Raw genomic sequence first — 24,808 nt, forward strand, 5'->3', positions numbered from 1 at the left:
CTTTATTCATATAGCGAAAGAATATAATAAAAAGAATAAAAACAAAAATATAGTGAATTGAATTAAAATTAAACACGTGAAATATACAACAACGCCAAAACAAAACGATATATACGCCGTTACTAAGGAAATTGGTAAATAAATTTACATGAACAAAATCCAAGAGTTAATTGCATAGTTTTAGAACAAACAAGTATAATATACACACAAATTTATATTCGTATATGTATGCAACTGTATACCCTAATATTTATGAATAATGGTTAAGGTTGAAGAAAGTGAATTAAGCGACAAGGAGCTTGTCGATTTTTTATCAGATGATAGTGATGATGGGAATGAAACTTTGTTAAATAAAAAATATGCAGGAAAAGAAGCCTTGATTACCCTCGAAACAAAGTTCCCTAAAATAGTTACAATATTGGGTATACCAAAAGTAGAAGAAGAAAAACATAGTAGATTAGCAGAAGTTTTAAAGAAATTATTTATAAGGCATTTAAGTGCTAAAATAAGTGACTCTTCAATAATGAATATAAAAATCTATATGCCTGTAGATGACGAAAAAAAAACAAAAGGAATATGTTTTGTTACATTTCATGACAGTTTTCAAGCAAATGAAGCAGTAAAAGTATTAAATAAATTAAAATTGGATGCAAAACATTTATTAACAGCATCAAAAATGGATGATATAGAAAATATAATAAATAGAGATGAACGCGTAATGCCTATAAATGTTGTTGGATTCACAAGAGAAAAAATAAGATGGTGGTTATATGATGAAAAATGCCGAGAGCAATTTATTGTTAGGTACGATAGTCATTTTGAAGTTCATTGGTTAGATCCCTTAGAAAAAGAACCACAATTAATTTATACTACCTTTAAAAAAAATGCCCCATTTTCAAGCGTTCAATGGAGTAATCAAGGATCATACTTAGTCAGTTTTCATAACCCAGGTATAGCATTATGGGGTGGAGATAATTTTGAAAAATTAATAAGATTACAGCATAAAAGTGTCAAAGATATAAGTTTTTCACCAAATGAAAATTATGTACTAACTTGGGATGGTACTCCTGCTTCATTAAGAAATGAAAAATCTATTTGTATATGGAGAGTAATAACAGGAAAATTGCTTCGATCTTTTATTACACCTGAATATAGTCCACGAGAAAAAATATTTCCTCATTTTTTATGGGGCCCTGATGATAAATATATTGCATGTATAGGAAAACAAAAAGAGGTATATATATATGAATTACCATCTATGTTATTATTAGAAGATCATGAGAAAAAAAGAACCCCATTAAAATATTCGATGGTTAAAGAATTTGATTGGTCTCCTGTAGATAATATAGTTGCAATTTGGATACCTGAAACAAATAACACACCAGGGACTTTAATATTAGTAGAAATTCCATCTAGAAAAGAACTAGTATCTCGAAAAATTTATGATGTTAGTCAGGCATCTATTCATTGGCAAAGCAAAGGAGATTATTTATGTCTTAAAACAACTATTGTAAAAAAAATTGGAAAAAAAGGAAAAAAAGAATACACACAATTAGAAATTTTCAGAATGCGAGAAAAAAATATACCTGTAGATAATATACAAATTGAAGGAGTAAAAACTAAACAATTTCATTGGGAAGAATCAAATAGTAATAGGTTTGCATTAATAGTAAGAGATGAAGCTACAAGTAGACAACAAATAAGATTTTATAAAATATTAAATAAAGGTACTACTAGAAATGTTAAATGGACTAGTACATTTGATATAAATAACCAAATGAATTTTATGAAATGGTCACCACAAGGAACCTTTTTTATATTAGCATCATTATTATCAGAAGGAATGCTATATTTCTGTTTTTTAAATTCAAACGATCAAGTTGAAGTTATACATAAAGATGAACATTTATTAGTAAATTCTGTTGCATGGAGCAATTGTGGTAGATACCTTGTTACATCTGTTTCGAATTTATCTGGTATATCAAGTTCTAACTATAAAGAAGAAAATAGTGAAACAGGTTTTTATGTATGGACATTTCAAGGTAGATGTTTAATGACTGTTAAAAAACCATCATTTTATCAATTTTTCTTTCGACCTCATCCAAAATCATTATTTAGTGATAAATTGAAAATTGATATAAAAAATAATCTAAAAGATTATTCTAAAAAATTCGATGTTATAGATGAAAAAATTAGAAATTCTAAAAAGAACCAATTAATTTCAGAAAGGCAAAATGTTGAAAATTCATTTAATGAAAAATTGGAGAAAATCACAAGATTATTCCAATCCTTTAAAGAGTATGAATTGTTCAGGAGAAATTGGGAAACATTTGAAAGCCAATTTGAGTGGGAAGAAAAAACAGTTGTTATTGAACATGTCCTTTCTGTTAAACAAGAAATCTTCGCATAGATTTTCTCTTATATATTCATTTATATTTGTGTATGTTTGGATAGAAATGATGTACATTTTACTGAGTTTTGAGAAGTTTCTATGCTGCTTCTCTTTTTTTGCATCATTTATTAGTGTCCTTTTTTATTTTTTATTTTTTTTTTAACTTTTTATATTTCTTTACACGTAATGACGCTAATGTAAACTACTACGCACATAACAAAAAACTTTAATACAAGAAATATTTTTAATTTTTAAAATAAATATCAGTGTGTTCCCCAAGGAATGTAGAATATGGTTCAGATTGGGAAATACCATATACACTTCATTTTGTTGCAAAATATATGGACAATCGGGCATGCATCTAAAAAGGAGTTCATATTTATTTATCATCTCTTTCTAAATGATTTTGTGGGATATTTTGACAATTTCACTACTTTTCCTTAAACTATAATATGCTACCCTTGTATAACCCACTTGGATTTGAACTTTCCAAGATGGTCTATGGATGCTGGTGGGTCGCCTGAGGTGCATAAATATTTGGAACCATCGTTGAGTTGTTGTATATTTTTTATGAGTCTAAAATTTTGATCATATATTTTCCGTATGGGCCCAATGATAGGATTTAATACTTTTGTAATTTCGAACAATAACAATTTAAAATTATTTATATGGGACTTAATAAAGAAAAGTAAGCCATTATGATGTTTATCTCCATTTCGATATAGCCAAATACTTTTGGGGCGAGCAATTTGAATTCCATATTTTTGTATACCAAGTATTCCTGGGGTAACTACTAAATTTTTTTCTTTTTTTTTTTTTTTCTTTCCATTTTCGAATTGATTTATTCCAATAGAAGAAAAAGAATATTGAGAAATCATGTTTTCATTTTTTATATTTGTATGCATTTCTAAATTTATAGACAAATAATTATCCATATCCTGTTCATTCAATTTACATTTTACCAATGCCTCGAATTTTTTTTTATGAGTTCCTGTATAAAAGTTTTGGTCTGTTAAACGTTCAAATACACTTTTATATTGTTTGTTTCTTTTTTTTTCATGTAGCATATTATTGTTAATACTTTTGAGACTATTATCTTCATTATTATTTATAAAATCAGTTAAGAATATATCTTTTGGGCTTGAAAAATATTTTTGAATTGGAACAAATTTATTTTCTTCGATATCTGGAAATATTTCAGGGAATAAAATTTTATTCATATTGAACCGTCTAACTCAGACGAGAATATAAAAACTTGACAGAATATATCAAATTTATATAAAGGCTATTATATGTATTTTACACTATATTGTCTTTTTTTGCTAAAATCCAAATTAAATAATTAATAAAATCGTAAAATAACAAAACAGTAAAAATAATTAAACACAAGTCAAATATATATATTTCCCCATTTTTATATATTACCACTTATAATGCTTTTATTTCGAAAAGAAATAACCTGAAAATTATTATTACACCTTATTTGTTAAAAACAATATAATTGCTTATTTCTTTTTATTTTTTTTGTTAAAAAGGTATAAACAATATAATAGTGTATTTTTTTCATAGGGAAAAATAATGTACTGGAATTAAATTTTGTTTAAAATAAATGCATATATATTTTTCCTATATTTTTATAGACTTAATAAAATGCTGAATATTTTTAAGGGGAAATATGTGAGAACAAAAGGTGGAGATAAATCTCATTGAAAATAATTAAACAAATGAATAAGTGTGTGAATGTATTAATGGAATTTTATTATTGTAAGAAAAAAACATAATTGTATATTTTTCCAAATATACTTATTCTTTATATATATTTTTCTTTTTATCAGTTAAAAAAAAATACATTTTTTGACAAGGACCGCACATAGATATTTTATAACATTTGTTAAATTATTATATGAATGTGTACATAATTGCATAAATATATACAAAATAAAATTTTAAAACACCTATATTTGTTAAATGATACTATTTATTCGTTCTATATTTAATTCTTTAAGGAAAAGATACTCGAATATAGCAAAATGGGATGTTATAAACATTTTTTGTTTTAAATTAGAGAATAATTAATAATAAAACGAAAAAATAAATGCACATATATATTAGTATATTCCTCTTCAGTCTTGAGTTTCATCAATTGTGTGCACATACATGTAATGGCAAACAAATTTTAAATAAAAACTTGAAACAGAACTAAAACAAAACAATGTCTAAATAATATCACACACATATAAAACAAATAGAGACGAAAAAATATTTAAGATTTTCATATAAAAATGGCCCCATAAATGGATAATTAGTTTCGTAGGAATAATTGAAATAAAAAATAATAAAAATATTTTTTTGTTTTTTATATTTTTCCCAACTATTTTACTGTTCACAATGACTTTTATAAATTAGCAGAGGAGTGAAATATATTTTCGTGATTAATAGATTCTTCAGTTATGACATTTATATTTCCTTTTATTCGAATATCTGGAAATATTAATGAATTAATTTTTTCTGAATGTTCAGAATTTTTTTCGATTTCTTCCCTGTACTGGCAATGTTTTAACCAAGCGTTCATAAAATCAGCTGGTGGTAAAATTGTTTGCAAATAATATAAAAAGTTTTCATTCCACATTATTTCATTAAATTGTCTTTTTAATTCGTATTCCTCACTTAATATTGAAGACATTTTTTTATCAGTTGTTGTATGCAACTGTTTTACTAAATCTTCAAGAACATTATATACATTTTTTTCTGTTTCATTCATATTTAAGCTAACTTGTTCATGCAATTTATCAATTTTTTCAAGCAAATTATTTAAATTTTTTTTTCTTTCTTTAATAAAATTAGATGGTTTACTACTACGTTGCATAATAGCATTATATGCCATTTTTAATGAAATAATAGTATCACTATTATTATTAAAATTGAAAAAACTTACATTTGATAAATCTTTGTGTGCATGACTACACATACATAAATTACATATAGGAATATGACACACTGTACAAAACATATTAACTTCATTTTGTAAATGGATTTTACAATTTCCAAAATTTGACTGGGCTTCATTTAATGTTTTTCGTATGTGTTTTTTAACAAGTTTATTTTGAGAGTGAATAATATCATCGCATTTTTCACATAATTTTACTTCATCCGATTCACAATAATATAAAGAAGGTGCATTGCCACAATAATCACATAAAGGAATCGAAAAAAGTTCTTCAGCACTAGGGTCACATTCAAATTGTATTAAATAACGAGGAAGAAGTTGAGAACTGTCATAAATTATATATTCATGATTAAATGTATAATATGGTAAAACACCATAGGTTGGCATTATATCACCACCTAAGGCTAAATTTATTTCCTTTTCATTATTATTGTTTTCCTTATTTTTATAATGAATAGTTAAAGAATCAATTAAATTTACACCTCCATTCTTTCCATTATTTCCACAATTATTATTATTTTTTTTTCCATTTTTCTTGATAAATATACTATCATATTCTATAGGTAATATATCTCTATCATACGAATTAATTTCATTTTCATTAACAGAAAGTGATAATCCAACTCCAACATCACACACAAAAAATTCAAATATTCCTCTTTCTCCTGATAGCAAAATATTTTCACTGTGTTCCATAATTTTTTTTTTTAACGATTTTTTATCTTCATTGGATGCATTATGTTCATATGTAAGCTCATATGAATTGCTATGAAGATTATCCTTATTAAGTGAAACCAATGGAAATCCGGGTAAGCTATATCAATAAAATAAACAGACATGAAATTATCCATGCATATATACACACACATACGTTTGGATATATATATTTACGAAATTATTCATAGGAAAACTCACTTAAAATTTCCAATGGATAATTTTAGTCCCTTCTTTGAAATGGAAAAACCTCGTATACAAACATCTTGGATGCTATTATTCATATCCATTGATGAGGTATCGATAAAACTTTTTAAAACAAGTCTCTCGAAATTTCTTTTTTTAAATTTGTTTATTACTTCGATTGGGGAAATATGCCATGCTTGCACTAATTTTACTCGAGAAGTTCTGGCATTCATTTGCAAAAAATATTCTAGTGTTAGCCATTCTTCTGAATCCCTAAAAATTTGTGTTAAATTATTGTCCAAAATGTTTATGTCTGTTCCTAACGGATTGTAAATCATTTTTACCATAAAACTGAATTCTTCATTTAATAGGCAAATTTGGTTAGTAAAAAAATCTAAATAAATATATATACTAAGTAAATATATTTGTTTTTCTGACTATTTTAAAAGTGCCATTACAATTTTATGTGATTCATTTTTTATTCTTAATAATTTACATTCTGTTACTAAGCATACACAAATAAAATGCCCATAGTGATGATAATATTTTTTTTACTTAAAAATGCAAACAGAATACAAAAAAAGTAACGAAAAAAAAACGCATAAATTAATATAAAAAAATTATTTCTTCACTGTGTAATTAAATGCAAATATAATCGTAAAAATTGTTTTACAATATTGTGTATATTTTCACAAATATCAAAATAACTTGAAATTGTGTAATAGTAAAAGAACAAGTCTTATGTATACTTTTATATGATATAAATAGCTAGTTAAAATTAGCTAAAAATTTTAGTAAAAATCTGCCTGAACAAAAAAAAAAAACACATTATTATTGCCACATTTTACAATATAGCTATTTTTTTTTAAGGTATATTATTCGTCTTAAATAGGTAAAAGTATAATATTTTTAGAATAAATTAAAAAAACGAAAAAATATATGAAGATCTCTTTATAATATATTTTTAAAAATACAAAAATTATATTAATTCTTTATTTAGGGGTTGCATGGAATTTCGCTTTGAAATTTTTATCTATGCACATAAATATAGCATATATTGCATGCGTTTATAATATGTACGTTTAATAGGAATATAATTATTTTGCGCAAAAATAATGGAAAATAGAAATAATAAATCATAAATAAAACAAATAAATAAAAAATATAATAATAATGAATAAATAATAAACAGATAAATAAAATGTAAAATAAATAAATTCTTCTCCTTCATGTTGCATTGTTTATTCCATTAATCAAAGGCATTTCAAAACTATACAATTGAGTTTTTCATATAAACGTGGAAATTATAGGATGACGAGACATAGCAAAAATAACACAGCAAATCCTATATTTACATATCATGAAAGGAAAAAGGTCAAAGGTATGAACAAATTAAAAAGAAACTGAATATAGAAACCCTCCTCCAAAAATGTAGAGAAATATATATAGTAGAACAAGTATGGATAGAAAAATAATTCATACATGTTCATAATATCTACAATGTGAGCAATGCTTACATATATATATATCACTATATATTTAGTTTTATATATATCACTATGTATGTAGTTTTACATGACACTATATACATAGTGGCATATATAGTTATAGACGTATGTGCTCTACAAAATAGAAAAGATAATTAACCATGGTGCTTTATTTTATTGTCACAATTTCTTTTTTTTAAGATGTTGGAACTCTCAAAGAGAGGTTAGGAAAAGACTCTATGCGAAAGTTCGAGCAATGTTGGATTTGTTTGAGAAATTCCGAAATTCCTGTTAGTACCCCTTACGGTCATATATTTTGTAAAATGTGCATAGTTAATAATTTTTTAGCACAAAAAAAAGAATATTCTAAAAAAAAAAAGGAATATGAAAATTATATTAAAGATATGGACCGAAAAAAAAGAGAGGAAGCACTTCATATAAGAGAAAAGGAAAAAATCAAATTTTTGGATGATCTTGAAAATGTTCATGAGCATGTTAAGGTATAATTGAAAATATGATAATACACACATGGCTAGTTAAAATTATGGGAAACATAGTTAGAGAAAAAAAAACTCTACGTGAAGTATTTAAATAAATAAATAAACTTATTGTTTTTATTTTAATTTTTTATTTATTTGAAGAAAACGGATGAAAGGAAAACAAGTGTAGACATATCTAATAACTTTTGGATAGCTGGTAATGCAAAAATAAAAAAAGATATTGATAAAAAATTAAAACCACCATCCAGTAAATTAATATGCCCAATTAGTGGGAAACCTATAAAAATGAGTGAATTAGTTACTATTAATCCTGAGGTTGCTGATAAAAATGACACCATAAATGGAAAGTAAGTTTTTTTATTATATTTTTATTTCTATATGATAAAATAAGATAATATTGAATAAATTTGAATATCTCGAAATGTTGGCACGTCTTACTTATGTACATATAAAAATGTTATCATAATTTTTTTTATTTTGATAGTTGGGTTTGTTCATTTTCGAAAAAGAATATAGATCATAATAAAGCAGTTCTCATAAAAAAAACAGGGCAAATAATTTTAAAAGTAGATATTAAAATAAATGCACTAATATACAAATATCATATTTTTATTAAATATAATAAAACTATCTATAATGAAAATTTTAATATATGTATATTCTTTGAAATTAATTTGCGTATTTACCCTTTTTTTTATATAGTCTATTTTTGAAAAATTCATTTATGGAAAAAAAAATTCACTAGAAATACAAGTTGGTGATGGTGATTTTATAAACTTACAACCAGGAGGAACAGGTATTATATTGTGTTTTATCAGTTTGTATATTTATATATTTGTGTATGTTTTTGAAAAACCCAACGAGAATGAACCCTAGAAATGGGAAAATGAATGATCAATAATATGCACATACTATCTACAACATAATTTAAACTTTTATTATTTTTTTTTCAGCTTTTTGCATGCACAATGATGTTCAAAACAGTGTGTACCGTGAAGTTCTTCTTTAACCAAACAAAATGCAAAAAAGAAAAAAAATACAAAACAGTTTTATTTGTTTTCATTATTTTCATAGGATGTTACTTTTATTTTTTCTCCATTTATTTTACTTTTATTTTTTTTGTTTGATTTTTGACAAAATTCCACCTTTGGGATTATTACAATTTAAATATTTTTAATGATATTCAAGCATTCGTTGTAAAAATTATATATTTTTAAATAAAAACAGCCGAAATAATTTTCTTTAAATTTTTTCATAAAATATATAAATGAAATAAATAGTAGGAAGGAATATAATAAAGTGACAATATCACAACAAATCCTCTTTTAAATAAAAAAAAAAAGTTTATATATGGTTACACATTTCATTTTATTATTAGTTCATTTTTTAGCTATAAATATTGTGATATATATTTATAATTTTTTTAATCTTTGTGTGTAATTTGGAGATTTTCATATTTTTCTTAGCATAATCTCTCTGAGCTTAGTATTTATCATTTTGTTAATTTTCTATTTCTATAAAGACTGATAAAATAAATATATAACAAGATTGCCAAATTTTAATTATATATTAATATAATGTATAGTTTAATAAATTATCGTTTTTTTTTCACGAGTTTTTCCTGACAAGCCATTGATATATGTTGAATTGTTTTAGCAATATTTTACAAACATGCATACATGTAATATATAAAATAGTAAATATAATAAATATGCAAAAAATATAAAATTGTTTAGTTTTTCCTAGTTTATAACTACATTTTTCAAAACTTTTTATAATTTTTTATATTTTGAAATGTAGTATTTATAGCGAAATAAATAAATGAATAATTTTTTTTTTTGTTGTTTCTTCATTCCTCTGCTTTCATAAAAAAAAACAAAAAAAAAATAGTAAATAAAAATGAAATGATTTAAAATATAAAATATTTCCATGGTGAAAAAAAAGAAAGAGAGGATATGTTTCGATTGATAAAATTCAAAGGGGTATATTGCAAATATATAATATTATTGTTGTTGAGCTTATTTATTTCAAAAGTAAAGACATATAGAAAAACAAAATGGAGTGGATTGTGGGAAAATTATTATGAACCTTGTTTAGAAATAAAGTCAAAAAAAACTAATTATATTCTTTTACAAAATAAACAAAATTCTATATCATATAATAAATATAATGAGAATAATAAATCGAAAAGAAATCATTTTGTAAAAACCAAGGTGAAAAAAAATATGCTTTTTATAGAGATCCCGATTTTAACACACCATTATTATAATAATAAAAAAAGTTGGAGAAAATTAGAAAAAAAAAAGAAATGTCATGATAGTTTTTATTCATCTATTTTTGTATCACAACAAATTAATAATAATGAAAAAAAAGAAGAAAGCACATTAAAAGAAAATAATCAATTAAATGAAACTGAAAAACAAGATTTAGAACAAAATAATGACAATAAATTTACAACCAATTCAATACAAATAAATAATAATACAAAGAATAATAAAAAAAAAAATTATAAATTTACATCATGGAATAATAAAAATGAAATAAATAATTTTGATGTAGAAAAATATGATATAATAAATAATGGGAACGACACACATAAATATCATTCCTCATTTTTTACATCTATTAAAAATAAAAAAGAAAAAAATGAAAATACACATTATTTAAATTTCAAAATAAATAAAGAACTAATAAATACATTATCTGTAGAAGAGTTATTAAATGTTCTTGCAAAATATGAGGATAATAAAATAACAAGTAATATATTAAATGGACAATCAAATAATTCAAAAAACACAATTCTTAATGAAGTAAACATCGTAACAGCTTACCATCGAATTGCAAAGCATATTAAAAATAAAAATTATTTGCTCAAAGAAAATACAAAAGATAACAATGAAATGGATGGTTTTTTTGATCCAATAACATTCAGTTTATTTGAAAATTATTCAAATGTAATGGATGAAAAGGGCGACGAAAAAACTGAAAACTTAGTTACTAACAATTCAATTACAAAAGAAAAAACTGAAAACTTAGCTACTAACAATTTAATTACAAAAGAAAAAACTGAAAACCTAGCTACTAACAATTCAATTATAAAAGAAAAAACATTTTCAAATATAAGTTATAATAATCATTCTTCTTTATGTAACATAGATACATATAAAAATTTATATTGCTTATTGAAAAATAAACTGGTTAATAATAAATCTATAGTACCTAAGCATATAGCGAATATTGCATGGGCATCTACTATTATATTAAATGATGATATATATATATGGAATAATATAAAAAAACAATTTTATGAAAATATTCAAAATTTCAAAGCACAAGAAATATCAATTATTGTATGGTCTTTTAGTGCATCCAAAAATAAACTTATTCAAAATAAAAAGGAATTTATATTATTATTTAATTGTATAAAAAAATATATAGATGAAAATAAATTTAAAGCTCAAGAATTTAGTAATATTATATGGTCAGTTGCTGTTTCAAAATATGCAAACTTTGATTTGCTAATTATATTATATAACTATGCTTTAAAGATATTTGAGAAATTATTTATGAAAGACATTGCAACCATTTTATATAGTTTGTCTATTTTTGCTACTGACACAATAAATCAAAAAATAATTAACACTATTAAAAATAGACATTTTGAAAAATATGGGATAAAGAAAGATTATTTGACAATACATAAAGAAGGAACTCAATTTGATAATGACTTTAAAAAAAATGAAAATAATTTGACATTCACTTTTTCGTATTTTAATAAAATACCTCAAAATCAAGATAATATTTATGTAGACAATTTAATTATTGAAGAAATTGATAATGATGATACATCAAATTTATATAACAAATTAAGTGATGATAAAAAATATGTTTTTTTTTTGCTTTTTGAAAATTTTTTAATTTATTCGTTAAAAAAAATACAAAATGAAAGCGAAAAAATGAATATGAGAATTTGGGCAAATATATTCTGGTCCTGTGCAAATATAGGATTAGGGATTTATAATGATTCATATTTTAATCATAATCTTAAACATTACAAATATATATCAATAAATGTAGATTCTCAAAATGATAATAGAAACTACTATATTGAAGAAGATAATAAAATAAAATATGAAAAAGAATCAAGTTCTATGTATACTATATTAACAAAAAATAAATTACAAAATTCAAATATTGAAATAGATTTAAAACCTTATGTTCATATTATTGAAAATAATTATGTATTCCCATTAAAATCAGATGTAGAAAGTCGTTATTCAAATTATTTGAAAACAGAAATGGATGGAAAACAATATGGAATAAATGTAAATTTAGATATTTTTAATCAAAATGAAAATGTTATTGTACCTTTTAAGTTAGATAAAGAAGAAATTTCGAACTCTATTACTAATTATGTTTTACCAACTGAAAATGAAAAACACGCCAATCCAAATAACTATATAAATAGCAATGAAAATATGGAACACAAAAATGATAAAGATGAAATCGACTATTCTGTATTTTTAAAATCATTGAATCTACAAAAAAATGATGCTATTTATAACAAAACTAATAAAAGTACTATTGTGCTTAAATTAGTAGAAAACTTTGAATATGATTTAAGTAATAAAATAATTAAATGGACAAGATGTGAGATTCAATCTATTGCTAATATATTATGGAGTTTATCTATTTTAAATATATTTTCTAAAAAAATATTTGACGATGGATTGAATGAATGTAATAAAAGATTTATCAAATATGGAAAAAGAAAAAATTATAATAAAATCCAATATTTTATTTCACAATTACACCAGTCACAATTATATCAAGTAGCTTTTTCCTATGCCATTTATTTGTTAAATAAGAAAAATATACAAAATATACAAAATATACAAAATGTACAAAATATACAAAATATACAAAATGTAAAAAATGTAAAAAATGTAAAAAATGAGAAAACAATTACAACTATCAAACAATCCCTTTATAATATTTTTGAAAAATATTTTAAAATATCTATTAATACTCTCAATATATGGAAAAAACAATTGGCTAGAAATCAGAGAAAAGAGGAAAAGCACCACGTTTCTTCTTCTGTGCATAAAAAGATTTCAGCCGATCTTAAGTACCTTAATGTTTTTCATTACAACGAATATTTTATTTTGGATTCGATTTTAGTGGACGCATACATTCCTCACACTATGGTAGCATTAATCATTTATTTGCTCATTATTGTTTTTTTTATTTTTTTATTTTTTTTATTTTTTTTTATTTTTTTATTTTTTTTTTTTTTTTTTATTTTTTTCACAGGTTGCCATAGAAATCGATGGCCCCAGTCATTTCATTCAAAGAGGGGGATCAATCGTGTATAATCCAAACACACTGTTTAAGAAAAGATTGCTGAGAGCTCTTGGATTTGTTGTTGTTTCAATTTCAATTACTGAACATACATTTATTTTTAGTGCATTGACCACAATTAATTTTGTTAAACGAATTTTAGCAAAAATTAATTATAATAAAATATAACTTTCAATATTTTGGGGGAAATTTATTTTTATATAAACTTAGGATAATATATATTAATGCCTATTTCTTTTCGTATATATCTACATATTATATACACACCGAAAATGAAAATTTCATATATGCAAAAAAATTTCCAACTTTGACAATGTCGACAACAATTAATTCCTCGTCGCGCTTACCCATTTATCGTCATTTCCCAGTTTGCTACTGTTTAATGTTTATTTTTATTTGTTATTTTATTTTTCTATTTTATTTTTAATTTTTTTGTTTTAAAGGACAAACGTAAACACTGGCTATCCTGCCGAGGATACCGTAGCTTTGCCTAATTTGTTCGCATTCAAAATAATAAAGATAAATAATTTTAATAAAACAGATAAAAAAAAATGTCAATTAATATAATCGCTATTTGAGTTTGGCTCGTTTTTTTTTATTTTATAATTTTAGCAGTTTTAAATTTATTTACAAAATTATTATATTCGAAAAAAAATAAACTCAAAAAAAATGGATAAGTATACAACACACCAACAGAAATATATATTGATTTATTCCTTCATAGTCTTCTTTATTATTCGATAAAATAGTTGTTTATAAAAAATAATTATATATATGTATTTATAATTTTGAAACAACATGTATGTGTTTGTCTATTCTCATAGTTTTCATAAAAATTATAAAAAACAAAAATGATCTAAAAAAAATTATTTTTATAAATGTTAAAATAAAAAAAAATAATATTTTCTTTAAACATAAACAAAAAATGAAATGTAACGGTAATATTAGTCCTATATAAATATTTTTTTATTTGTCAAGATTTCAATTTTTATAATATGATTTTATTTTTTTCTATTTTATCATTTTTTAAATGTCTTTCATTCCTTTCGATATGATATAACATGTTTGAAAAGCAACTTTGGAATTTCGAGCATATCAACTTCATCTTTTTCTAAAACTTGTTTTAATTTTTTATCAGGAATAATTTTTCTTTTCATATCTGGGTTTTGTAAATTATTGTCCTTAATATATTTCCATGCATATTTCAAAACAAAAACTCGTGAGGCTGTGTTTGTATTTAAAAACTCTTTTAAAGGACTTTTAATTTCACATTCAATTTGTAAACCATTAGGTTTTTTTTCTTTTACAATTTCGTTATTTTTATCAATAGTACTATAATTATATTTTGTCATAAATTTATTTAATGGTGAAAATGACTCATATCCAACAATCTTATTTTTTGAATTAAATAATTTTGCTCTAATTGTATTCATTTTTGTATATTTTTAAATAATTTTCTATAATATATATATATATACGTAGTGTGTGCAGGGATATAAGTAACTTTTTTTTTGTGAATATATTATTTTTATCGTAATTCTTTCAAATAATATATATAAATGTTTTGCTGTTTATATGTCAACAAAAAATAGAAAAAAATACTTTAAAAAATGAATAAATAAATGAATAATAATGAAAAATAGTAATATATTCCTACACATATATAATATTTTTTTGGAGGGGAATATCAATTTTATTACCCATTGAGTATACGCAAAACTTGAATGTATATATCAAGCTTATGAGAAAAAAGTAAAATAAATAAATTTTTAGAAAGGTATACCCCGTTTTTTCATATATATCAATTAGTAAACTATTTTAACACACATATATATTAAATATATTTTTGACTTTTTTTTTTTTTCACACTAACACTTTTAATTATTATATATACGTGATATCTTCACATTATTCATATAAATAAATAGGAATGGAATAAGTGTGTGACTTCCCTTGTAAAATTTGTTTGTTTTGTCCCACAACTTTTATTTTTTTAAAAAATCTTTTAAACTTGCATTATTATTAAGTCTGTTTTATTATACATTTAAACATTTACGATTTATTATTTTTATAACATATTTATGTGGTATTAAAAAAAAAAAAAATGAATATATATTTTTGCATATATAACTTAAAGGTAAAGTATAAATATATTACAATATGAATATATAAACATATTTATATAAAATGGCAGAAATATGTTTTGATAATTTAAAGTTAGCATACCCATAATATTGTTAATTATATTATGTCATTTTATATTAATATGAACTAGTTGGAAAAGATGGAAAATATATATAGCCCACGAAAGTATGGATCTCATTTCTTTACTTGCTTATTTCCATCCAATCTCTAGATTTATAGTTATCTGAATTAAGTTTTCTTTTTTGCATATATGTTCATAAAAATATAAAAATAAATGGAATATACTATTTTTTATATGCACATAATTAATATTAATCTTGTTTTAAGTCTAATAATGTAGTATTTATTCCCAAATTATCAATAATATAAATTTCTGCTTTATCACCTGTATATATGTCTCTTTCGGTTGCAGATGTCATAGCGTCTTTAACAAAATTAATATCATCTCGTAAATTAAAATCCATATTTTTAATTAATTGATTTTTTTGTTCAACCCTATTATCTAATATGGGTAAGATAAGAGATGACCCACTACCTGTACATGCATGTGTTGATTGATAATATGAACCAATGGCATCATAACTATATAATACACCTTTGCCATTTTCATCTATTCCAGCTAATATGTTAAAAGTATAGTAAGGAAAAAATCGTCGACTATATAATGTTACACATAATAATTTTGCAATTACATGAATACTAGGATAATGTGAATGTTCTAAATAAAATAATTGAATTTTTTTCTGTAAAATTTTGGAGAAAAAAATAATTAAATTACAACAGTAATAATTATACAATAAAAATATTTTAAGTAAAACCTATATACTGATATACCCACAAACACATTAATATTTTTATTTTATTCTTTTAATATCAAACCTGTAATAATGAATGAAGGGTTTTTATGTCTGATTGCATTCCAGATGATCCAATAATACACTTATCAGTTCTGTAAAAAAAAAAATATATACATATTTGCACAACATTTTAAATGCTATATTATGAACAGTATTATAGACGTATGTATTTTTTTACATTTTTGATATTTTGGGACAATTTCTTGTGTATATTGAATAAGACAATGATAAGCGTGTATCTCCAGCCAAAATTACATAATTGTTTCCTGTTAACCCAATAACAGTTCTGTCAAAAAAAAAAATGGTGTTTTGCATTATATACTATATATGTTCAACTACTATTTATAAAATTGAAGAGGATAAATAATAAAATATGAACAAATAAGGATAATATATACACAAAATCTTTTAAAAAGTTTGAAAAAATAATTATGTTTGTAACACAAAGATTTTCGTATGTATTTCCTAAAATATTCATTCCTTTGGTGTTTTTTGTAAAATATATTTACTATAACTATTTCATTTTTTTTTTGTTTCTTACCCCCCATTGTCAATGTATGGATTCCATCTTTTAGAAGGTCGGGCATGCTCTATTGCGGCTTCATTTTCTTCTGTTTTTTTTTTTTCAACTATATTACTATTTAATTGTAAAATTTCCATTTTTTTACAAAAATAATGACTAATATTATAGAAGGATATACCGTATTTATAAACAGTAATATTGTGTTTCTCTTATTTTATAATCAATTATAAAAAAAGGTTAAGAACAACAAAAAAGTGTTATATATATAAATAATAAGTAATAGGTAATATCAAAAATACATGTTATTATTACATGAATTTAATTATATGTATAAACCATACTAAAATTTTACATTTTTTTATTTTTAGTTTTTTCTTTTGAGAAAATTCCCGTTTTATATGCACAAATATATTATGCGTATTTACTGCATCCATATATTACTCCTAAAACTATATGCATAATACTATATATTATGCATTTTTTTTCTTTCACTTTTTAGGAAAAATAAAACATTTAACTTGTTTATAATAATAAAAAAAACAAACATATAATTGCACACATAATATATAAAATATAGCATTATTATATTTTCCTAACTTTTGAAGAAAATGTACTATATTTTTTTTTTTTCTTTCCCATTTTTAACGATTTATTCATTCTTTTATTTGATATATTTTATCACATACTTTATTGTTTATTTTTATAACACCTAATTATATAGAAGCAATAAGCATAATATACCATAGCATCCTATTTAATATTGGAAACTTAGGTCATTTTGTATTTTATTTGGTAAATTTTTTTTTTTTATATGGATATTCCATTTCCTGTATTTGAATAATCACATCTGCTACTTTTATAAACATAAACAGCTTTTTTCAGAAAATTGTTTGTTGGTATATACACATATTTGCGTTGTAAGTTCTTTAGTTTTTATTTACACACATATTTGTGGTGTTGGTTTATATATTTTTGCGCACATATACAAAACACCATAAAAAAAGTAAAAAAATAATATAAAAAATGATAAAAGGTATATTAAAAAATGATAAGAGCTTTGGGGATGAAGTATTGCTTTTGCAAAAACGTTTTATCTTTCCTTTTTATTTTTATCTTTTTCCATAATATGAGTAGATGCTGTAGTATTTTTATCCTTATTTTTAAGAAACATGCTATTATTTATGTTAGGAGAAGAATAATTAAATAGGTTATAAGTTTTAACGACTGAAATTGGTTTGCTTTGTTTTCTGTTTAAAAATTTTTGAACAGCTATTGAAATATATTTTCTATAAAAGTTATATTCATGGGATGATACATATAATTTATAATCCAACAAATTTAAAAAGTGAGCTTCTAATTTATTTAATTCTTTTGTTGTAATTCCTCCAACTTTTGCATAAAAAGCATTTGAATAATATAAATCGTCAAAAAATTTTGCAGATATCATAGCTGCTGTTATTATTAATCTATGTATACATAATAATGACAATGTAATATCTTTATGTATTTTTATAATTCGATCTAAATAAATCATAAGTAAAACAAAACATTCATTACTACAACCTATATATTTCCCAATTCGTTCAACATAATTTTTTATTGATATATCTGGTACTTGTGAAGCATGAAAAGTTGTTATTTTTCCATCTCCTTTGCTCATTTTTATCATTTCCCCTAAAACAATTGGTATATACATTATGTAATCTTTATGTGTCCTTGGAGGATTTATTTCGATATCATAATCCATTTTTCAAAATTTTCATGTCGTGGATTAATTTATGTGCGCTTTCAAATTAATATAGAAAAAGTCGATTGTCTACACTTAATTATTAAGTCTCTATATGCATATATTTATTTGTTTATGTCTATTTCATGCGCTTAGCATGTGACTATATATTTTTATGGATATCAATGAAATGAAAGACACTATAAACTGAAATATAAAGCTTTTCACAAAAATTAGCTAGTATGAAATTTTACATGATCATGTAAGGTAAAAAACAAAATAAAATAAAATAAAATAATCAACTAAATAAATTAAGCATGATAAAATTAGCGAGCATATTTAATATATAGACGAATAAATATTTTTAATATCTGACCGTTATTCTTAATATATTTTGTTTCACTAAAATTATGATTATATTATTATTTTTACAAAAAAATATAAAAAAAATAAATAAAAAAAATATAAAAAATAAATAAATAAAAAAAAAAAAAAAATAAAATGGCTATTTGTATAGCTAAATAAAATAGAAATAAATTTTGTAGATTCTATAAAAATAAAAAGTAAACATATTTATAATATATTCATTTTTTCATTGTATACATATATTAGCATATATATTCCTATATGTGATTTGTACAATTGCTTAGCTACTCTTGTGTAGGTTATACATGTGTGTGTGCGCAGACAAACAGGGGTTTGTCTATCCAATGTGAAAGAAAATAAATACAAGGATAAATAAATTAACACTTAAAAGTTGTGAGTTCAATATTGAACATGAAAAAAAAATATAAAAAAATAACGATAGTAAAATGAGTAACAAATTCGATGAGCAATAGGATAAAATATCATCATCATTGGTAATATTTATGAGTATAATACGATAAAATTCATATTTGGAAAAAAAAAATCAACCGATAAATGGTAAACAAAATTATAAAAAAGGAGGATACAACTTGTACCCACCTAAAAGTTTAAATGGGAAATTATATCCATGTATATATGTATTTTTATTTTTGCTTTGATTAAATTAAAAAATCGAATTAATTATTAGCTAAATTAGGAGGAAACAAATTATATAGGAAATAAATAAAAAAAGCGAAAGAAGCCAAAATCATAGGTTTGAACATTTTTCTAAGATATGGTAATTACAGGATGTGCATGTTTTTTACTTGAACATTTGTAATAATTTCATCGGGATAATAAAAATATGAACTATGTTATTAAAATGAAAAACTTTATATGATTAAAACAAATATAATATATTAGTTTAACTAGGAATTTTTTCCCATATACTCGTTTTTAGATTTGTAATCCCCCTTTATTTTGTCATATTATATCAATTTTTGTACAAAATTTGCTTCTTTGAAGTTTGCATAACTGTTCCAGGTTTTACTTGTGAAGCAGGATTGTTAGCCAATTCAAGAGGTACAATATTATTTGATGATATCAAAAATTGACGTAAATCGTAAAATATATGAGTATCTTGTTCAGTAACAAATGAAATAGCTAATCCTTTCATTCCAGCTCTTCCTGTTCTTCCAATTCTGTGTGTATATGATGCAATATCTTTTGGAAGATCAAAATTAATAACTAATTTAACTCCATGTACATCAATACCTCTACCAGCTACATCTGTTGCTACTAAAATATCAAATTCTCCATTTTTAAAAGCATTTAATGCTTCTTCTCGCATTTCTTGTACTTTTCCACCATGTAATGCTATAGCTTTAAATTTCATTTTACTAATAGATTTAGCAATAATATCTGCAACTTTTTTTTGATTAACAAATACAATAATAGGTGGTTCATAAATTTCCAATAATTCTTGTAATTTTTGTTTTTTCTTTCCTTCAGTAATAAATTCTAATTTTTGTTCAATTGATCTTTTTCCAGCACCTGGATCTCCTATAGATATATAGGCAGGTGCTCTTAAATACTTTCTTGATAATCTTTCAACAGATGGTGGCATAGTAGCTGAAAACATTTGAGTTAATCTGTATAATCGATGCCCAGCTTTAGCCATCATTTCTTCTTGTAAAGCTAAAGCATCATCTTCTGATTTTAAATTACTAGTTGGTATATTATCTAAAATAAAATGAACAGCATCTTCAAAACCCATATCCATCATTCTATCTGCTTCATCAATAATAACATAATTACATTGATTTAATACAGTATATGCTTTTTCTAAACAATCTTGTAATCTACCAGGTGTTCCAATTACAATTTCTACTCCTCGCCTCAATTCAAATGCTTGTGCCTCAGCATTTCTTCCACCAACAACTGCTACAGTTCTACATGAGCAATAAGATGCAAACTTATTAGTTTCTTCATATATTTGTATAGCTAATTCTCTTGAAGGAGCAATTATTAAAGCATATGGTCCATCTTGTGAAGTTTCATATGTTAGTGGAGGTAATTGTTTAACATATGATAACATAGGTAAAACAAATGCTGCTGTTTTTCCAGATCCTGTTTCAGCAATTCCAATTAAGTCTCTCATTTCTAATGCAATAGGTATTGCTTGCATTTGTATAGGTGTAGGTTTTTCATATTTTGCTTTTTTTATTGCCTTTAATAAATCTGAACTTAAATTTGATTCTTCCCATTTTCTTATAGGGGGTGGTACAACACCACCTTTTATATATATTTCATTATCTTCTCTAAATATTCTCCAATCTCTATCTGTCATATCTTCTCTTTTTTTTTCACTCCAATGCTTATTATCTGTATCTTTTATTATATTATTAATTTTAGGTTCGTAAATAAATTGATTTCTATTTAATCCATTGTTTTCTAAGTTTGACACATAATTTGTGAGATTACTTCCAATTATGTTATCCTCATTTTCATTATATTCTTTATCCGATTCATTTTTTCCCCATTTTTTTTCTCCAGATTCTTCATATTCTTTCTTTTTCTTCATACATAATTGGATTCTATTTTGAACAAGCTTATCATAAAAATTATGTTTTTTTCTCTGCTCTCTTACATCTATACCTGCTATATATCCTCTCCCAAATAATAATTGAGGTTCTAATCTATTTTGATATAATGGGTTACTGTCATTTCTCGATGTATCTTCAGATTTATCCCATTCAAAATTAAATATATTTCGAAATTTTTCAGATGGTTTTTGCATTTTTTTTTTATGTTTATTTAATCCTAAATATTGTTGTTTTATTATTTCTAATTCTCTTTCTCTAAATTTTTCTCTTTCAATGTCATCAATATGTAGCATATTTAGTTCTGCCAAGGATGATTGTGTTTTTTCATAAGTTATTTGATATAATTTTTTATTTTCCTCTTTTTTAGATAACTCCTGTTTATTTAACTCGTGTATATTATCATTACTTGATATTTTTTTATCTTCATTACTTTGAGAATGCTCTCTATTTCTTTTTTTTTGTTTTTTTCTATCATTGCGAATATCATCGCTTTTTTTATTTTGCTTATAATTATCATCATGTTCGTCTGAATAAATATCTTCGCTGTTTTTTATAGTTTCATTTTGATTTTCTAATTTTTTTTTATTTTCATTTCTTTCTTTTTTTGTTAAAAACACAAGTTTTTCTTTATTAGACGATATGTTTGCAAAAATCCGTTTATTCTCGCTTTTATTTTTTTTGTCGTCATTTATTTTGTTACCTTTCTCTTTCTTGTTATTATATTTACCTCTTTTATTTAAATTACTATTTTTATTTTGGGATTTATTAAGTACTATTTTTTTATCACTATCTTCAGAATCGTCGTCTGAACTCGAAGAATTATACAGATTTATCGTTTTTTTTTTCAAACCGCTTATATGCAAATTTTGATAAATTCGCTCCTTTGCCAAGCCTTTATTATTTTCTTCTTTATGTGTTGTTGGTTTCTCTTTTTGTTCCTGTTCGGTACTACGACTATTGTTTTCATTATTGGGGAAAGATGTTTTTTCTTCCTTGTTATCATTTTTACCTGAATTGTTCAGGTTTTCTTCATCACTTAAAATTTCATTGTTACTTTCTTTTTTTTCTTCCAAGCTACCTTTTTGAATATTTTGAAAAGGGTTATTAACTACGACATCATTTGTTTTATCTTTATTTTCGTTCTCATTTTCTTTTTCGTTTTCTTCCTCTGGGACATTACTCTTGTTCCTTTTAAAGAAGAACATTTTCTTTTACATTTTTGTTAATATTAGTATTATTGACCATAATATATGAGCATGGCTAGCTATTATACATATACACATTCGCACGTATATACATGTATGCATATACTCTCGTTTATTTGCCTATTTCCGAATGTATAAATGAAGGGAAATAAAATGGCATTTTTTAATGAAAAAATAAGCTTTATCAAACTGAAATATCAAAATTGACTATAAAAAAAGGAAGAAATTAAAGTGATATAATAACAATACAAAAATTATTTAATTATATACATATGTATCCTTTTTTTTATATCCATATGATGACATAGCATACTTCCTCATCTTTTGGATGTAATTTTTTTATTATATTGCTTTATAAAAAAAAAAATACTTCAACTTGAATATGAAGATTGCTACGATAAAAAATTGCCCAAACAAAGTATTGCCATTTTCCAATAAATTTAAAATAAAAATGAATTGAGGGAAAAATAAATTAAATATATGTATATTTTAAATAAAGGGGAGCAATCGTAATGTACAAAATTAACGCTAAATTATTAAAATAAATAGAAAACCCCAATGGTTATTCATGATTAAAAGAAAAATTAAATATATTTCAACGTATGGAATGCTTTCAACAATGCTAAATGGCTCGTTAGGAATATTTTAAATAAAAAAAAAGAAGAAAAAAATGCAAAGCAATAAATCAAAACTGTATATTGTATTATATAATAGTAAGAACTTTCAATCTTGTAAATTTCGAAAAATGGTCATACATATAAGTTATTATTTTACATGGTCATACATATAAGTTATTATTTTACATGGTCATACATATAAGTTATTATTTTACATGGTCATACATATAAGTTATTTTACATGGCCATACATATAAGTTATTATTTTACCTGACCATGCATATAAGTTATTATTTTACCTGGCCATACATATAAGTTATTTTACATGGCCATACATATAAGTTATTATTTTATCTGAACATAATATTCAGATTAAATGAACAAGCCTTTATGCGATAGAAAGATTATGTATATATTTCTAACTATCATTTATGTCTGATTAAAAATATACTATGAAAGATATAACACCAAATCATTTAAAATTTGGTTACAAAATTAACAAAAACTGCATAATAATATGAATGTAAAAACCATAAGTAGCATCCGTTGAATATGAATTTTAAAAAAATATATAGGTTACTTAAAGGTTGTGTTTTTATTCCCAAGAAAGTGCCAATATAAAAATGTGCCCACAAATTAAATATGTACTCTTATAAACATGTATGTGAACTATTTAAGATAATAAAAAGACATGGACAAATAGGGCGAATAAAAAAATTAAATAAATTGTTAACTGAAAAAAAAAAGTAAATATTAATAAACTTTTTGATTAACATATTTTCATTTATGTAATATATACACCTTTTTCCTTTGTTTACCATTCCCTTATAAAGAAAAAAATGTATATTTATATTTATCTTTCCTCGTTTTTCAATTTTTTTTATACCTTTTAAAGTGAAAAATTAAGAGAAAAATGATATGTTCATAACAATAATCAAATATTTAATTTTATAAAATCACAATTGAAAATAAAATGTAAAAAAATATAATATTATAATTGAGACATCATGTGTATATGTAGATTTTTTTTTAATTGGTATATGCACATTAAAAAATTAATTAGAGGATGCATGAAAATATAGCATGTCAAGGAAAAAGAAAATAAAAATTTTGCAATATTTTCGATTTTAATAAGGCTTTTATTTATTTAATATATTTTTTATTGTTGAATTTTTTGTTTTTTATTCGAATATGCTG

General features: G+C 23.3%; 9 protein-coding genes across 9 annotated transcripts; 3 read left to right on the top strand and 6 right to left on the bottom strand.

Moving 5' to 3' along the window:
- Positions 1–259: 259 nt before the first annotated feature.
- PBANKA_1232500 (eukaryotic translation initiation factor 3 subunit B, putative) lies at positions 260–2,410 on the top strand (the record flags this gene model as incomplete). The annotated part of the gene is made up of 1 exon (XM_034566402.1): positions 260–2,410. The coding sequence occupies one exon, from the start codon at positions 260–262 to the stop codon at positions 2,408–2,410; it is 2,151 nt and encodes a 716-aa protein (XP_034423002.1).
- A 437-nt stretch (positions 2,411–2,847) lies between these two features.
- PBANKA_1232600 (apicortin, putative) lies at positions 2,848–3,612 on the bottom strand (the record flags this gene model as incomplete). The annotated part of the gene is made up of 1 exon (XM_034566403.1): positions 2,848–3,612. One exon carries the CDS (start codon positions 3,610–3,612, stop codon positions 2,848–2,850), a length of 765 nt encoding a protein of 254 aa, XP_034423003.1.
- A 1,175-nt stretch (positions 3,613–4,787) lies between these two features.
- PBANKA_1232700 (zinc finger protein, putative) lies at positions 4,788–6,577 on the bottom strand (the record flags this gene model as incomplete). Its single annotated transcript, XM_034566404.1, has 2 exons — positions 4,788–6,153; positions 6,255–6,577. The coding sequence occupies 2 exons, from the start codon at positions 6,575–6,577 to the stop codon at positions 4,788–4,790; spliced, it is 1,689 nt and encodes a 562-aa protein (XP_034423004.1).
- Positions 6,578–7,550: 973 nt separating this feature from the next.
- On the top strand, positions 7,551–9,235 carry PBANKA_1232800 (NOSIP domain-containing protein, putative; the record flags this gene model as incomplete). The annotated part of the gene is made up of 6 exons (XM_034566405.1): positions 7,551–7,620; positions 7,928–8,226; positions 8,368–8,573; positions 8,711–8,792; positions 8,929–9,022; positions 9,180–9,235. The coding sequence occupies 6 exons, from the start codon at positions 7,551–7,553 to the stop codon at positions 9,233–9,235; spliced, it is 807 nt and encodes a 268-aa protein (XP_034423005.1).
- A 946-nt stretch (positions 9,236–10,181) lies between these two features.
- On the top strand, positions 10,182–13,755 carry PBANKA_1232900 (protein AMR2, putative; the record flags this gene model as incomplete). The annotated part of the gene is made up of 2 exons (XM_034566406.1): positions 10,182–13,433; positions 13,540–13,755. The coding sequence occupies 2 exons, from the start codon at positions 10,182–10,184 to the stop codon at positions 13,753–13,755; spliced, it is 3,468 nt and encodes a 1,155-aa protein (XP_034423006.1).
- An 869-nt stretch (positions 13,756–14,624) lies between these two features.
- Positions 14,625–15,020, bottom strand: PBANKA_1233000 (SWIB/MDM2 domain-containing protein, putative; the record flags this gene model as incomplete). Its single annotated transcript, XM_034566407.1, has 1 exon — positions 14,625–15,020. One exon carries the CDS (start codon positions 15,018–15,020, stop codon positions 14,625–14,627), a length of 396 nt encoding a protein of 131 aa, XP_034423007.1.
- Positions 15,021–16,043: 1,023 nt separating this feature from the next.
- Positions 16,044–17,249, bottom strand: PBANKA_1233100 (proteasome subunit beta type-1, putative; the record flags this gene model as incomplete). The annotated part of the gene is made up of 4 exons (XM_034566409.1): positions 16,044–16,475; positions 16,612–16,681; positions 16,768–16,875; positions 17,131–17,249. The coding sequence occupies 4 exons, from the start codon at positions 17,247–17,249 to the stop codon at positions 16,044–16,046; spliced, it is 729 nt and encodes a 242-aa protein (XP_034423008.1).
- Positions 17,250–18,202: 953 nt separating this feature from the next.
- Positions 18,203–18,859, bottom strand: PBANKA_1233200 (cyclin; the record flags this gene model as incomplete). Its single annotated transcript, XM_034566410.1, has 1 exon — positions 18,203–18,859. One exon carries the CDS (start codon positions 18,857–18,859, stop codon positions 18,203–18,205), a length of 657 nt encoding a protein of 218 aa, XP_034423009.1.
- A 1,318-nt stretch (positions 18,860–20,177) lies between these two features.
- Positions 20,178–22,994, bottom strand: PBANKA_1233300 (ATP-dependent RNA helicase DDX23, putative; the record flags this gene model as incomplete). Its single annotated transcript, XM_034566411.1, has 1 exon — positions 20,178–22,994. One exon carries the CDS (start codon positions 22,992–22,994, stop codon positions 20,178–20,180), a length of 2,817 nt encoding a protein of 938 aa, XP_034423010.1.
- Positions 22,995–24,808: the final 1,814 nt, after the last annotated feature.

This window comes from Plasmodium berghei (genome assembly GCF_900002375.2).
Source record: "Plasmodium berghei ANKA genome assembly, chromosome: 12".
In the NCBI taxonomy this organism is placed as follows: domain Eukaryota; phylum Apicomplexa; class Aconoidasida; order Haemosporida; family Plasmodiidae; genus Plasmodium; species Plasmodium berghei.